Source organism: Galeopterus variegatus, unplaced genomic scaffold, assembly GCF_000696425.1.
Source record: "Galeopterus variegatus unplaced genomic scaffold, G_variegatus-3.0.2 Scaffold18, whole genome shotgun sequence".
Classification (NCBI taxonomy): domain Eukaryota; kingdom Metazoa; phylum Chordata; class Mammalia; order Dermoptera; family Cynocephalidae; genus Galeopterus; species Galeopterus variegatus.
The window spans coordinates 775,762-791,939 of record NW_007726129.1 but is presented as its reverse complement, the minus strand read 5'-3'; the positions used below and the strand labels follow the sequence as shown (position 1 = coordinate 791,939).

The 16,178-nt window shown below is 40.5% G+C and overlaps 1 protein-coding gene across 2 annotated transcripts in view; it reads left to right on the top strand.

Annotated features, from left to right (window-relative positions):
* Nucleotides 1–16,178, top strand: part of PRMT7 (protein arginine methyltransferase 7) — a 47,321-nt gene that overhangs the window by 9,901 nt on the left and 21,242 nt on the right. For both annotated transcript variants that reach the window (XM_008567119.1, XM_008567111.1), the window contains exons 4-6: nucleotides 5,915–6,064; nucleotides 10,389–10,497; nucleotides 16,017–16,129. In XM_008567119.1, coding sequence (XP_008565341.1) covers nucleotides 5,915–6,064; nucleotides 10,389–10,497; nucleotides 16,017–16,129 — 372 coding nt within the window. The remainder of the gene's footprint in view (nucleotides 1–5,914; nucleotides 6,065–10,388; nucleotides 10,498–16,016; nucleotides 16,130–16,178) is intronic.

Genomic DNA, 16,178 nt, shown 5'->3' with positions numbered 1-16,178 from the left:
AGCCATTTTAATGAGTATGTAGTTTTATCTCACTGTAGTTTTAATTCCTATTTTTCTAATGACTAATGGCATCAAACATCTTTTCACGTGCTTATCTGCCATTTGTATATCTTCTTTGGTATAGTCTAGGGTTATGAACATAGGTATAATTCTTGATAGACACTGCCAAATTGCCTTCGAAGAGGGCTCCAGTTTCTGTAGTATCTTCAAAATTGAGCAATTAAGAAGTAATAGCTAATTTAGGGCCGGCCCAGTGGCGCATTGGAGAAGTGCGCCGCTTGGGAGCGTGGCGGCGCTCCTGCTGAGGGTTCGGATCCCATGTGGAGACCGGTTCCTGCTCACTGGCTGAGTGCGGTGCGGGCGCAACACTGAGGGTTGCGATCCCGTTGCCGGTCCCTGGTACGGGCACGACACCGAGGGTTGCGATCCCGTTACCGGTCAGTAAAAAAGACAAAAAGGCAAAAAGGCAAAAAAAAAAAAAAAGAAGAAGAAGAAGTAATAGCTAATTTAATAGGTGTCATTCATGCAAAGGCTATGCCATCCATGATTTACAATTGAGGATGTTGCTAGTCAGGGTTTCCAGGTGATCAGCTCATGGCTGTCCTGCAAACTCCCGGGCCAGATCCCAGTCCCACTCTCCTTCTGTTACCTCACAGCCACAGCTACACAGAGAAAATTACAACCCCCAACCCCCCAATTTTTATTTGATGTTGGGTTTCCTAGTTCAACAAATTTCAATCATTGCCATACTGACTTTTTTTTTAACTTTAAAAAAATTTATGGTAAAAACCACATAAAATGCCATACTGATTTTATTGAAGAGATAAATGATAAATGAAGTTACATTAAGAGTCAGTTCTATGAGTTTTTTGTGAAAAATAGCAGTTCCCTAGTATATCGTTTTCCGCGGACAAAAGGTTTTTATGCCTAACCTCAGAGGCAGCCTTATTTCTTCTCTTTTAGCTGTTTCTTTTGTGTTTACCCCCATATCTAAATAGCTATCAACTTTTGTTTATCACTGTGAGAACTGAGAATTTGGTTTCCTTCTAGTTCTGCCTTCCAACTCATTCCCCTTTCCTCCCAATGCAGTTATAATTTTTGCTAAATCACTATTCAGTATTTCAGTGGGCAAGTCACTTAAGTTCTTTGTGTATCTCTTTTCTTGTCTGTAAAATGGGGATAACGGTAGTAGTTCTTTAAAGGATTATTATGAGGTAAGCACTTACGTAAGTATATATGTTAGTTAAAAATCATATTTTTACCTTATTGGGGCTATGTAAACACTATTCACAGTTGAGCTATGTGATATACTCTGATTGCTTTTCCTTTCTTGCACAACTCTTTGTTAAAATTATCTTATTTTTTGCTTTGTTTTCTATGTATCTATCACTCTTTCATGCTCAAACTCTTCTGCCAATTGTCTAAATTTTCTTTCAGAATGAGAGGTCAAACACATCTGATATTCTGTCAGTTTTATCTTCTTGGAGAATGTCTCTGGGATCATTTTGACCTTTTCCAGTCTGGACTGTAGACCTGCTATGTATAAGTCTTTCTCAGATTCTTGTTTATCATCCTGCAGATATCCTTAACTTTTTTTTTATATTGAATCCTCCATTTCCTGGATCCCATGTCTTCCTCTTTGTTGGTTTTCTCCTTCTTTTGGGTAAAGCATATCCTTCCTCAATTTCCTGTGGAAAAGTGCATGGGAGATAAGGCTTTTGAGGCTTTGCTTATCTAAAAACTTCTTTATTCTAACTCCACACTTAAGAATTAGGCTGAATATGGATACTAGTTTGGAAATAACTTCCTTTTAAAATTTCATGTTCTTTTAGAGTTGTGTTGCTATTTTGAGGCTTGGTAGCATTCTTAAAAAATTTTTTTTATTGTGACATATATATGCAAAAGGGTATGAAATGTGCATGTGTAGTTTAAAGAATAATAATAATAATGCAAATGTTCATAGACTCACACTCAGCTTAAAAAAGAGCATTACTGTTACTCAGAATCCCTGTGTGCTTCTACTTGATTGCATTCTTGCTCTCCCTCTAGAAGGTTCCACTGTCTTGAATTTTGTATTAACCACTTCCTTGCTTTTCTTTGTAGTTTTACTATCTAGTATTGTTGTGAGGCACCCTCCCACAAGAAATGCACTTACACGCCACTCGTGCAGAAAAGGGCAGTTTATTCACTCTAGCTGGCCAGCATCCGTCTCCCAAGGTGCAACCAAGGAAGAGTGGCATTGGGCTTTGGTCTTGTGGGGTTTTTAAAGACAAAAACTACATCCCATTGGCACCCAGGTTTGTCCAGGTGCACAAAGCAAGCTAGGGAGTTAGGTCACAGAGGCTGAGAATGAGCCGTTTGAGCAGTCAAGTGTACAAGTTTTTATTGTGTATGGTTCTGTTCCCATGTAATAATTCACTGTGTATGGCTCCTGTTTCTATGCAATTGTTTTTTGTGTCTATGAAAAGGTCAACGATTTTTCATGCAGAAGTGGGGGTAGTCTGCAGGTCAGATGGGGCAAAATGGAGTTACTTAGGTTAAGCAAGCAATTCTGCAGAAGCAAATAGTGTATGTTATGAGGGTGTAGGGAGCTCTACTTCAGTATGTATCCTTAAAAATAAATTTTTAGTTTTGCCTGTTTTTGAACTGCATATAATGGAATCATACTGTATTTATTCTTTGTGAGTTGCCTTTTTGCTCAGCTTTTTAAAGATTCATCAATATTGCCTGTAGCTGTAGCTCATAAATTTTCACTGATGTATAGATTCCATTGTGTAAATATATCATTTACCCATTCTTCAGTTGATAGACTGTGGGATTGTTTTCAACTTCTTGCCATTTTAAGTAGTGCTGCTGGAACATTCCCATACATGTACTTTGGTGCATATGCACACTTTTCTCTAGGTTATGTACACCTAGGAATGGAATTGCTGGGCCATCAGGTGTGTTCAGCTCTAGCAGGTAACGCCAAATTCCTTTCCAAAGTGGTTGTACCGGTTTACAATCTCACCACCTATGTCTGATAATTTTTATTGGTCCACATCCTTACCAGTATTTGGTATTAACCAATTTTAAAATTTTTGACAATCCAGTAGATGTGAACTAGTCTCTCATTGCAGTTTTAATTTATATTTCCCTGGTTAATATTGAGTATGCTCATCTTTTCATTTGTTTATTGGCCATTCATGTTTCCTTTTTTCTGACTTAATTTATAGGGTTCTTTATATATTCTGGGTACTAATAATTTGTCATTTATATGTATTGCAGGTGTCCTCTCTTAATTTGTGGGTTTTTCAAAAAAAAATCTGATAAACAGAAGTTCTTAAATTTAATGTCAGATTTATCTGATATTTCCTTTTTTGTTAATGCATTTTGACACTTGTTTAAGAAGTCCTTTTTTTTGTCAAGGGTTTAAAGGCTGTTGCTATACAATTTCCACTGAGTTTTATTTATTGATCTGGAGTCCTATAATCTTTCTAAGTTCTCTTATTAGTTCTAATAGTTATCTATAGATAATTTGGGGTTTTCTATAGAGACATTCATCTCTGTGAATAATAACAATTTTGTTGCTTTCTTTCTAGACCTTATTGCCTTTCTTCTTGCTCTAGTGTGCTGGCTAGAACTTTCAATACAATATTGTCTGCTTCATCCAATTTTTCAAATTTGTTTGCTAAAAGTTATTTATAATAGCCTTTAATCTCTCTAATATCTGCAGCATGGGTGCTGACATTCTTTCCCTACTGCTCCCCACCTTCATTTCTAGTTTTTGGCTACTTACACTTCTTTCTTTCCCTCCCCTGCTCCTTTTTTTTTTTACCAGTCTAACCGGAGTTTCATCAATTTTATTTGTCTTTTTTTTTTTCCCTTCCTTCCCTACTTTGTAGGATGTCTTTTGTTTGTTGTTTGTTTGTTTGTTTTTTTAAAAGATGACCGGTAAGGGGATCTTAACCCTTGGCTTGGTGTTGTCGGCACCACGCTCAACCAGTGAGCGAACCGGCCCTCCCCATACAGGATCCGAACCTGTGGCATCGGTGTTATCAGCACTGCACTGTCCCGAGTGAGCCATGGGCCGGCCCTATGTAGGATGTCTTTTGAAATAATCCTTATCCTTGTTTATCTTCTCTATTTTATATTTGTTTCCTAATTCATTCATTTTTGTTTTTTATTATTTTTATTTTTCTACTTATTCAGTATTTATTTTGTAGTCCTCTTTCTAATTTTTTTAGGTGGATGCTTAGCTCATTTTTTGTCTTTCCTGATACATTTCTCTTCAAGTATTGCTTTAGCCATCTCATGAGTTTGATATATATATATATTTTTTTTTTTTTTTAAAGATGACGGGTAAGGGGATCTTAACCCTTGACTTGGTGTTGTCAGCACCACGCTCACCCAGTGAGCGAACCGGCCATCCCTATATGGGATCCGAACCTGGGGCCTTGGTGTTATCAGCACCATACTCTCCCGAGTGAGCCACGGGCCGGCCCATTGATATATAATTTTTAAATTATTGTTTAGTTCTAGATGTTTTCTAATTCCAGTTTGCTTTAATCTTTTACCTGTGAGTTTAAAAGTGCATTTCTTAATGCTTGAAAATCTTTTTTCTTTAGTTATATTTTTGTTATTGAGATTTCTAACTTGATTGCCCTTTGGTCAGAGAACATTACCCTTTTGATACCATTCCTATATTATTTATGTACTATTGCATAGCAAGTTATCCTAAAGTTTAATGGCCTCTTAATGTTCCTTACTAACTTGCTGGATCATCTGTGCATTTAAAAAGGCTTACAGGTATTTTTTCTGTCATCTTTAGTTTTTTTCAACAGAAGGGTCAGTGACCTATTCAGCCAAACTATTACAGGTGGAAGATGTATCTGTTTAAGTTACTAAAGACCTGAACTAAAACCTTCAAGATGCAAAGAAATTATTTCCTGAGGGGGGAAATACTTTTCAGAGAAAGAAGCTATGTAAGTTAGAGTCCAGGGCCGGCCCGTGGCTCACTCGGGAGAGTGCGGTGCTGATAACACCAAGGCTCCGGGTTCGGATCCCACGTAGGGATGGCCGGTTCGCTCACTGGGTGAGCGTGGTGCTGACAACACCAAGTCAAGGGTTAAGATCCCCTTACCGGTCATCTTTTAAAAAAAAAAAAAAAAAAAAAAAAAAAAAAAAGTTAGAGTCCAGTAAGGAGAACAAAGCCACATTACCTATTGCAGCAGAGGGAATTTAAGATAGGGATTTGGTTACCCAGGTGTGGGAGGACTGGAAAGCAAATGAGAGCACTGAGGTGCCCAGCAGTAGTCATTGCAGGGAGCAGTTGCCTTGCCCAGGGCTGAGAAACAAAAGGAAAAGATTAGAGTTTCCAGAATCCACTGGTGTGGAGGAGAGATCCTGTGGAGCTGATGCTCACATCTCTGAGACGTGTTGCTTGCTCGAGTGCTGCTGCTGCTGCTCTGCGGGGCCCGAGGAGGATGGTTTGGGAGTACTGGGGGAAGCTGGGGTCTGGAACCAACTGCTGCTACTGGAGGAATCCTGATGAGAGCAGCAGCCATACAGGAAGGGGCAAGACTTCTCCCTTCTCCTACCTTCCAGTCTTGTTTTCCTATTAGCTGCACCTATCAGCTGGAAAAAGAAGAATATAGTTTGTAGAGCCCTAGCCCCAGCAGAGTATAGAAGAGTGAATGTGGGAGGGGGCAGGAACAGTTGCTTAATAAAGGGTCAGAGACTGACCCATGCTCTTGGAGTCTTGCAAGGTGTACCCCACTCAGCTACCCAATGGTGGTCCTTGAGGGTCCAGAAAGGCCAGAGGGTCATGACTTAACTGCTGTTACCAACTGTGACTCTGGAACTTCACAACGCACCTTTTCACTTATTGGTAATAACTGATATGAAGTGACAGCTGTTTCTCTCTTTCTCTTAGAATATAAAATATTACCAGGGTATCCGGGCTGCTGTGAGCAGGGTCAGGGACAGAGGACAGAAGGCCTTGGTTCTGGACATTGGCACTGGCACAGGGCTCTTGTCAATGATGGCGGTCACAGCAGGTGCTGACTTCTGCTATGCCATTGAGGTGAGCCACACTCTTCAGGTGTGTATCCTGTGCGTCTGGAGTGGGAAATCCCCTGTGCCCTTGTACTTTCCTCACCTGTGGGCTTACAAACATTCATGGATGCTCACTGTGCCAAGCACAGAACCAGGTTCTGACCATATGGAGGTGAATCACAGACAATTCCTTCCTCCAGGAGCTCATTTTCTCCTCTGAAAACTGTGGCTCTCAGCCTTGGCTGCACATCAGAATCACTGAGGAGCTTTAAAAAGGTACTGTTGCCTAGTTCTGTCCCTAACAGAGATTGTGATTTAATTTTTCCAGGGTGTGGCCTGAGTGTTGAGATTTTTGAATATACAGCAGGGTTAAGAACCGCTACCTTAAATGTCCTTACAATCTGTCATTTCTTTCTTTAATAAAACATTAAACAGATGCTTTTCTGATAACATAAATAATGCATATTGTAGGAAATTTGGTAAATACAAAATAAAAATAGTGTGTTAACCCAAAGTTAACCACTGTTAAAATTTTTTTTTTTTTTCCCCCTATGTAAAGATGACCGGTTAAGGGGATCTCAACCCTTGGCTTGGTGTTGTCAACACCACGCTCAGCTAGTGAGCTAAGCTTTTGGGGCCAAGGGCAGAGCATGTATTTAAATATCTTCCTCAGTAAGATTGGGTTTATGTGGTAATTGAGTTGGAAATAACAAAGCCCCAAAATAACAGTGGCTTAAACAAGGTAGAAGTTTTTTGCTTTCTCACATAAGGTACAGAGGTCAGCAGTCCAGGGTGTTCTACTCAGGCCCCTTCCAGCTCCCCACCCCATCATCCCTGCAGTGTGGCCCTCATGGTCTAGAAAGGTGGACATTTTAGGCTGAGGAAATACTGTGTTGTGTTTGGGGAACAGTGTCATCTAGAATCTTGGCAAAGGGTGTCATGGTAGAAAAATCCAGAAAGATAGATTGCAGCCAGATTGTCTAGGACCTTAGTGCCACAGTAGAGTTTTAACTCTATTTTGAGTTAGGTGCTCTTAACCTGACATAAGAATAATGGACTTAAGCTCTCCATGAAAGTCTCCAGAGTTGTGTGTACATGTCTATGTGTGAGACTGTGCGCTCATCTCAGGATTTCATAAAAAGGATTAAGAGCCACTAATCTTTTAGGGAACCATCAAGGTGTTTGGGCAGATACAAAGAAATATATGTTTTAGGAAAGCTGCCTCGATAGCTTTAAAGTAGATTTTATTATCCTTATTTCACAAATGGAGAAACTAAAAACCAGAGTATTTAATTCCCACAGTTGATAAGTAGGACAGCTAGAGGTGAAGCCTTGGGCTTCCAGTTTCTAATTATGGTGTTCATTGCACTGCGGTAGCTTTGATGGGCGAGGAGAGTGTGTGTGTGTGGTTTGTATGTTAGTTTTCTAGCGTGGATGTCTGGGAGTGCAGCGATGCCATTGTCTGGTAAGACGAACCCCGAGGAAAATGCTTACTTTGTGGGAAAGATAATGCATTTTATACTGGATGTGTTGAGTCTGAGAGAGGCAGGAACTGATATATGTGTAGATCGCTAGTTAAAAATATAGGGGAAAACAGAATTTTTGATGTAATTGGTAGGACTGTGCTCTTGGGTTTTTCCTATTGCCATCTCAGTTACCTGGATTTCTAATTCTCTCTTCTTGCTCTGGCCTATGACACTCAATCCCTCTTCTGGGCCTCCCAGTTTTTGCTTTAGTGACACCTGTTTGAATCTCTGATCTTTCTGTCTGTTGACTACCCTGTGGATTTCACCTCTGCCTGAGCTGCCTGGCCACAGGCAAGACAGGTCTAGAAGAATGAGTGAGGCAGAACCTGCAGGCCCTAGATTAAAGTCTGAACCTTTAGAGAGTGGGATATACTCTCTGTGTATTTGGGACTCAATTACCAAGTTGTGACAGGTAAAGCAGGCAGTAAAGGAGATTGTCCAAGGAGAGAGAGTAGAGTGAGAAGAGCAAACCTTAAAACATACCTGTGTTCAGGGGTCTGACGGAGGAAGAGTGACCAATAAAGTCAAGTTCAGACAGACAGGAAGAGACCCCAGAGGGCAGAGTGCTGTGGAAGCCAAGTGGACAGACTGCCTGAAATCGTGGAAAAGGGAGTGGTCAACAGGTGTAGCTGGTACAGAGGAGCACTGTCCAACAGAACTGTCTGTGATGATGAACATCTCCTACAGCTGTGCTGACTGGTACAGTGGTCCCTAGTCACATGTGGTTACCAAGCCCTTGAAATGTGGTTAGCATTTCAAGGAACTGAGTTTTTAATTTTACTCAACTTTAATCAACTTATGTTTAAATAGCTACATGTGAATACCGTATTGGACAGTGCAAGAGTAAAAGTTAAGCAGGATGAGGACAGAGAAAGCTGATGGGTTGGCAGTTAGGTCATTGGTGACCTCCTTTGGGCGATACTTTCAGGAGAGAGTATGATTGAGGAATAGATGGAACACTAAACATTACAGACAATGACTGTAGATTTGCTTTTAGTACATTTGAAAGGAAAGAGTGCCAGTTGGGGAGGGCATACCAGTTACAATGATTTCTGCAGCAAGTGCCTTGAAACCACCTGAAACTGGCTTGTGTTTGCTTCAGGGTTGGTTCCTTCATAAACTTAAGGGTGTCTGAGACCCCAAATCACTCCCTTTCTGTTCTGCTGTTCAAATATCATGTTCCTCCCAAGGCTGACGCCATTACTGGTGGTAAGAGGGCTGCTAAAAACCATCAGGGACATGTCTGACAGGAAAACATGGCCCTAGCTTCCTCACTTTCTCCTTTTTAAGAGCAAGAAGAACTCTCCCAGGAATTTCTAGCAAACTTCTCCTTGGGTATCATTGGCCAGAATAGGCTTAAGTTCCATTCCTTGCCTTGTCCTTGGCCAAGGGTATCCAGTTACCCTTAGGCCAGATAGGTGTACCACTCAAAAGGAGGTCAGTTCCCCACACTACCTGATTGAGGGGAGGGCAGGACACAGAATGGATGTTGGGAAGTCAACTTCAGTGTCCATTCCTGGTAGTGTTTTGGGTGAGATGTTGAGCTTCTTGGTGGGCTGAGGAGGCAGTGGCTGTGAATGGTCAGAGCCTAAACATTCAGGGGAGGAGATGAGTAATGGTCAGAAGGCAGCGGCAGTGAGGAGATGGCACTGAGACTGCTGCTTTGAGAGGTGGAGGCAAAGTGATTGGTGAGAACTGAGGGCTTGAGGCCCTCAAGCCACATCTAAAAACATCAAGCCAAATCATAGAAATAATTTGAAATAGATTATGAAGATTTTTTTTTCTAGCCAAGCACATATGTATTCTTTATAAAAGAATATAGCATTTCCCCTTGATTATAGTAAAATATATGTGTTCGTGGTAGAAAACATGGAAAATACAGAAAAGCATTTAGAAAAAACGAACATCTTGTCATCACGAACTCATGTTATCATTTTGTGATTTCCGCTGTGTGTATGTGGCCCCATGTGAGTTTGTATGTTTTATGCACTTTAGTGGTTGGAGCTGTGGCATCCAAACTGCGTAGACTGGAAACTAGGAATTTCAGGAGCTTGTGTTTAGGGATACAGGAAAACTTCTTGTGGGGGTGGGGGTGGTAGAATTTTTGCTGCCCTGGGAAGTTGGGTTTGATTTGGCAAGTGAGGCAGGACAGGAAAGGCGCAGACTTGTCTAGTGAACAATGAGATCAGTGTGGCCGGAGCATTTATTGTGAGGTGGGATGGGGAGAGTAAGGCTGGGAAGGTAAGTTGGTCTGTATTGTGGAGGGACTGGAATACCATAAGGAAATGTAGGCTGTGTTCCTCCAGCACTGGGGATTTGGGACAGTTTTGAGCAGGAGGGTGACCTCTTAACACATCTAAAAACCTCCTAAACCACTTCTAAAAAAAAAGAAATCCTAGAAATAATTTGAAATAGATTGTGAAGATTTTTTTTTTCTAGCTGAACACAGTAATGCAGTAACAGTCTCACTTTCTTGTAGAGAGCACAGCACATGTCCCAGGTTTGTGAGGCAAGTCCCCTTCCTGGCTTTTTGGCATCTCTCTTGGGTGGCACTGATGCCTACTGTTCTTACTAGGTAGTGTGACCTCTGCAGGGTTCCCTGCATCACCACTGTGCCTGGCTTGTAATGGGAACTTCTAATCCCAAGTTAAACCTAACTGAAATCTCATCCTTTTACATTCATTTTCATGAAACACATTTGGAGAATAAAGTATTTAAGTTACAAGTCTTAGGACCAGAATTAAGGAATATCTTCCTATCCTGGGGTATTAGGATATTATTTAATTTATTATTCATTTTTCCTTGGGTTTTGACTCTAATTTCTAGGTTTTCAAGCCTATGGCTGATGTTGCTGTGAAGATTGTGGAGAAAAATGGCTTCAGTGATAAGATTAAGGTTATCAACAAGCATTCCACTGAGGTGACCATAGGGCCAGGTGAGATCTACACATCCTGTGTTGAAAGCTTTACCTGCTCTTGTAGGAGAAAGGAAAAGGTTTATTCCAGCGACCTGGATTTATTCCAGGTCATTGCAGAGAAATGGGGATTCCCTCCATGGTGGCTCTGATGATGAGCAATTTGCTTCTCTTGATGTTTATTTTTCTACTGGTTAAAGTAAATCAGCCATGATTAAGCCAGAGATAATCAAGTATAACAGCAGTGATGCAAACAAAACGTTTCACTTTAAGCTAGCTGGAATTCTTGTGTGGCTCAACTGTCTAAGTTTCGTCAGACAGAAGTTTCTGAAACTGAGATAGCAGAAAGTGGTTTACTTAGTTCTGACATCCTTCAGCATACAACATGAGAGTTTTTCCTGGACAGCATAATCTCTTCAAGTTTCCAGAGTATTTTTTTATAGTCCACGAGGTTGATTCAGACATATAAAATTTTATGTGCCATTGGTACTTTGAGAGCACAGTTGAAAAATTTGCCCCCCAAAAAAACCACTTCTGTGGTGAGTTTACAGATATCACCACAGTTTTGGAAAATGCGGTATTTTAGAATTGAGGCATCTACCTAAGGTCAACATTTTTCTCCCCTTAAAAAAAAATATTTTGATGGAGAATCTGAAACATGTACAAAGGAAGGGAATAGTGTCCCCTTTATTTTTAAACATACACAATCCTTCTCCCATTTTTAATCAACATTATTGAGGTATGATTTACATAAAATTAATGTATCCATTTTAAGTGGATAAGTTTGATGAGTTTTGACAAGTACAAACATACTTGTAACCACCATCACAATTAGGATAATAGAATATCTCTATTATGCCCAAAAAGATCCCTCAGGACCCTTTACAATCAATCCCTTCATATCCCTGGCCCTAGGCACCCACCAATGTACCTTCTTCACTATAGATTAGATTTGCTTTTTCTAGAATTTCAAATAAGTGGAATCATAACTATATACTCTTTTGTGTCTACTTACTTTTTTTTTTGCAGCTGGCTGGTACAGGAATCAAACCCTGGACGTTGGTGTTGTCAGCACCACACTCTAATCAGCTGAGCTAACCAGCTAGCCTGTGTCTGCTTTCTTTTATATAGCATAATGCTTTTGAGACTCATCCATGTTGTTCTGTTTCAGGAGTTCATTCTTTTTCGGTGTTGAGCAGCATTCCATTGTATCTATGTACCGTACTGTATTTATCCCTTCACCTGTTGATGGATAGGGATAGTTTCTTGGATATGCCTTTAGATTCACTGATCTTTTCTTTTGCAGTATCTAATCTGCTGTTAAAGTATATCTAGTGAACTTTTCGTTTCTGATATTTTATTTTTCATCTCTTAAAATTCCATTTGATTCTTTTACAAACTTGCATTTTTCTCCTCATTATGTTTATGTGCAACAGCATATGTTAAATGTGTAAGATTTATTTTAGCTGGCTTGCATCCTTATCTTCAGTCTCTACCATCTCTGTCTTTTCTGTGCTTATTCTATTGACAAATTTTTATCCTCATTCTGATTCACATTTTCCTCCTTCACATATTTATAATTTTTATTTGGATGCTGTGGATATTGGGAATTTTTTATCGTTGAGTGCTAGATTTTGTTGTCTTCCTTTCAAAACATTGTCTGACATGCAGTTGGGTGACTGCAGTTTGGTTTAATCCTTTCAATGCCTGTTTTTAAGCTTTGTTGGGGCAGGGTTAGAGCAGCTTTAAGTCGGGGTTTCTCAACAGCAGCACCATTGACATTTTGGGCATGGTAATTCTTTGTTGTGGGAAGCTTTCCTGCACATTGTGTGATGTTGAGCAGCATCCCTGGCCTCCACCCACTAGAGCCAGTAGCACTCCCCTCCCCCTTCCTCCACACCATTCGTACCAAACAAAAATGTCTCAAGACATTGCCAAATGTCCCTTGGGGGGAGGGCATGGGGAAAAGTAGCCATCTGTTGATAACCAGTGCTTTAAGGCTACTTAATTTAGCCAGACTATTACCTGACCCTTCTGGGGTTTCTACTGAGTGCCCTATGTGCTTAGCAGGGAGAATCTAATCTGTCTGATCAGAACTTAAATATTTCCCAGTCTTCTGAGAGCACTGGAAATTGTTCAGCTTATAATTGCACCGTCATCTTTTGCCTGGCCTTATAGCGTCTTACCCCATGTCCATGTGAATACATTTAACAACAGACTTAAGGGGAACCCTGTGCCGAGTTCTGAAGCCCTTTTTCTGTGTAACTTTGGTCTGGTTCTCTGCCCTGCAAGTGCCAGCCACCTTCACTTCCCTAAACTCAGCAAGACTGCTGTGCTCTGCTTGACTTCTCACCCCCTGTGCTGAGAAGTCTTTCCTGGCTGAAAGCCAAAGTAGAGTTCACTTGGTTTGTTTCCCTTCTTGGAGAACAAGCTGTGTTGCCTCTTGTTCAACATTTGAAAACACTAGTTTCTTATATTTTGGCCAGTTCTCTAGTTGATGATAGTGGGAGGACAAGTCTAATCCCACTTATTCCATTATGGAGTGGAGATTGTTTATTTTTTATTTTTTGGTGGCTGGCCTATATGGGGATCCGAACCCTTGACCTTGGTGTTATAACACTGCATTCTAACCAACTGAGCTAATTGGCCAGCCCCTGAAATTATTGATTTTGGGAAGTTTATCTGTCTTGACAGCATGGAGACTGACATGCAGAGCGGCATTGCCGGGTAGCACTTTCGCTTTGACTCTGTGTCCTGTGCCCTCATCCTTGTGCCCTCCTTTCAGCTGTGTTGTTCTCATATACCCTGGATCAGGCCAGGCTCCTCATACACTTTCTAATTATTTTCTTTGTAGCACTTACTACTGTAATAATTAAATCATTATGTAATTATATATATATATTTATTTATTTATTTTCCCTCCATTTAATAAAAGGAAGACATTTAATAATACAGTAAACAGGAAAGAAGTCCACAGAACCTAACTTCAAAATTAGGCTTCAAAATAAACATTTTCTAAGAGATGATTAAAAACTCTTCACAGAGGAGGTCCGTGTTTTAACAAAACAATGAATATATTTGTTTTAAATTAAAGAGGTATGAATTTGAGACCAAAGCTGGGAAAAAAAATCAGACATACTTTCTCCATTTTATTTTTTATTTTTATTTTTTTAAAAATATTTTATTTTATTTTACTTCTCAGTATACATTGTAGTTGATTTTCATTCCTCTTTACCCGTTCCTCTCCATCTCCTCCCCTCCCCTCCTATAATTATATATTTAATGTCCCCACAGCTGAAGCATCATGTTATTATTTCATTCCATTGTTTGTATAGGGCCTGGCACATAAATGAATTCAGTAATAGTTTAATGATTGGATTGTCAACCTTCGCTTGGTCCTTGGTTGTAAATGAGACTTTGTTTCCAGTCCCCTACCTTGACAAGTGGCTTCCTCATTGCCACGTCAAGTGGTCTTTCCTCTGCTTTTTCTCTCAAACCACTGCAGCTTTGATACTTCTGCCATTTAGTCCTTCCTGCAACTCTCTCTTCTCAGGCCTCAGTGATATCTCCCAATCTTGGTTTTCCTTCGTTGCTTTCTTTCTACTCCCAAGGTTCTATTCGTAGCTCTTTTTAGAAATGGCATCCCCGGAGATGAATCGCACTCTGAGGCACGTACAGCAGCCGACTCCGAGAGCAGCATTTGTTCATCTCTGCATTCTGTTCATTTGGCAAAGATTTATGAAACACCTGGAGTAACTGCCCCTCTTCAGGCTCCCTCCACACCCTCATACTTGTGTGCTAGATACCAAGTCCTCAAGAAGTATTTGTTAAAATTCACTGGATCATAAAACTCTTTTTATTTTGATGAGACAGATTTGGACAATAAATCATTTTAAGTTATATAATTGGCTTAAAAATAATGCAGGAGGTAAAATTGGCCAGGCTTGGTGATTGATTGGCTAGCTGTAGGGTGACAGAGAGGAAGGAATCAAGAATTCAGCTAATGTTTGTTGACTATTCCTGGGTGCTAGGTGTTGTCCTAGGCACTTGGTACAGTAGCTAGCAGACCAGTCAGGGTCTCTGCTCTCTTGGAGCTAGCAAGTGATGCTGTGTTCTGGACTGTGTGCCATTCATTGAGACAGAAACACTGGAGGGGGAGCAGCTGTGTGGGGAAGGGAGTGGAGTGGGGACAGTTTTGGACAGTGTATTCCTATTGGAGCTTGGCCTGACATCAGAGGTGATGGACAGGGCCGCTTGGGAGGGTGGTTTCTGTGCCAGGAGGTGGAAGTCTCTTCTTAACTTTATTACTTCATCCTGCCATTGAGCACACGGGTACTTCATAGGCAGTGTACATTATTGACCTTTATTATCCTAACCACCACCATATGAGCCAGAGCTCATTACCTCCAATTTACTGATGAGACAACTGATAGTCAAAACCGAAGGCTTAGGGCTAGAAAGTGGAACGCAGACCCAGACCTCTAGGACTCAAGGTGCAAGTTCTCTCTACTACACCCTTCTTTGAACCACTTTAACGCTCCTCTTTTCTTGCATCATCTGTGAAAATTGTCCTCTGTGCAGGGAGGATGGGTGAGTGGGCATTGTCAGATTGTAATTTATGAGCCATTAGAAGTGTTTACAGTTAATTTTCCTTGATGAATAGCCCCTTCCAAAGTCTATTTTGTCTCTTGGCTCATTACAAATTACAATTGTAGATGTAACAGCACATTACAGAGGCTTAGAAAACAGAGTTAACAAAAGAACCATCCAAAATCCTGCTATCTTAAAACAACTGTTATTTGTGAGATTGTTTGGTGGAAGACACTGACTTAATTAAGGGGATTTACTATGAGGAATCCAGGGATTCTGAATCATGGATCACACTTTTGGCAGGTATAGCTGAACTCATGGTAACTGAAAGGTCATAAACTGCCTCTCTCTCTCTCTTGCTTTGGTTTTCCCTTCCTCTCTCTGCAGCCTACAAGTATGTGAAGTACCAGCGTTCTTTTTATTGCTTTTCAAATAATTTTTGCTAATTTAATCACTGATAGTTTGTTAATTTGTATCTCTCCAATTGCTAATAAGGATGAAGAGATTTTTGTGTATTTGATTTCTGTTTTGAATTGTCTATTTGTATTTTTAAGTGTTTTTCTTTTGGGGTGTCTATAGTTTTCTTATCATTTTTTCCCAGCTCTGCTCCTTCTCCACCAATGTTAAACATACATAAAAGTTGAAAGAGTAGTACAGTGAACTGCCAGTTGTTAGCATTTTGCCACCCATATATTTATGGATTTTTTTTTGCTGAAGTCAGTTGCAGACATCATGATACTTCTAAATGTTGCAGTATAATATGTACTTTTTTTTCGGCTGCTGGCTGGTAAGGAGATCCAAATCCTTGACCTTGGTATTATAACACCGTGCTGTAACCAACTGAGCTAACCAACCAGCCCCTGTATGTGCTTTCAGTGTAGTGACCTGTTGACCTCAATACTTTTCCTAGCCTGTTGCTTGCTTCTGATTTGTTTCCTTATGTTTCTCAGATGGTGACATGCCATGCCGTGCCAACATCCTGGTCACAGAGCTGTTTGACACAGAACTGATCGGGGAGGGAGCGCTGCCTTCCTATGAGCATGCACACAAGCATCTTGTACAGGTAGTGGACTGAAGACTGCCCTTAGGTGTGTTTGCTGTGACCTCAGCCG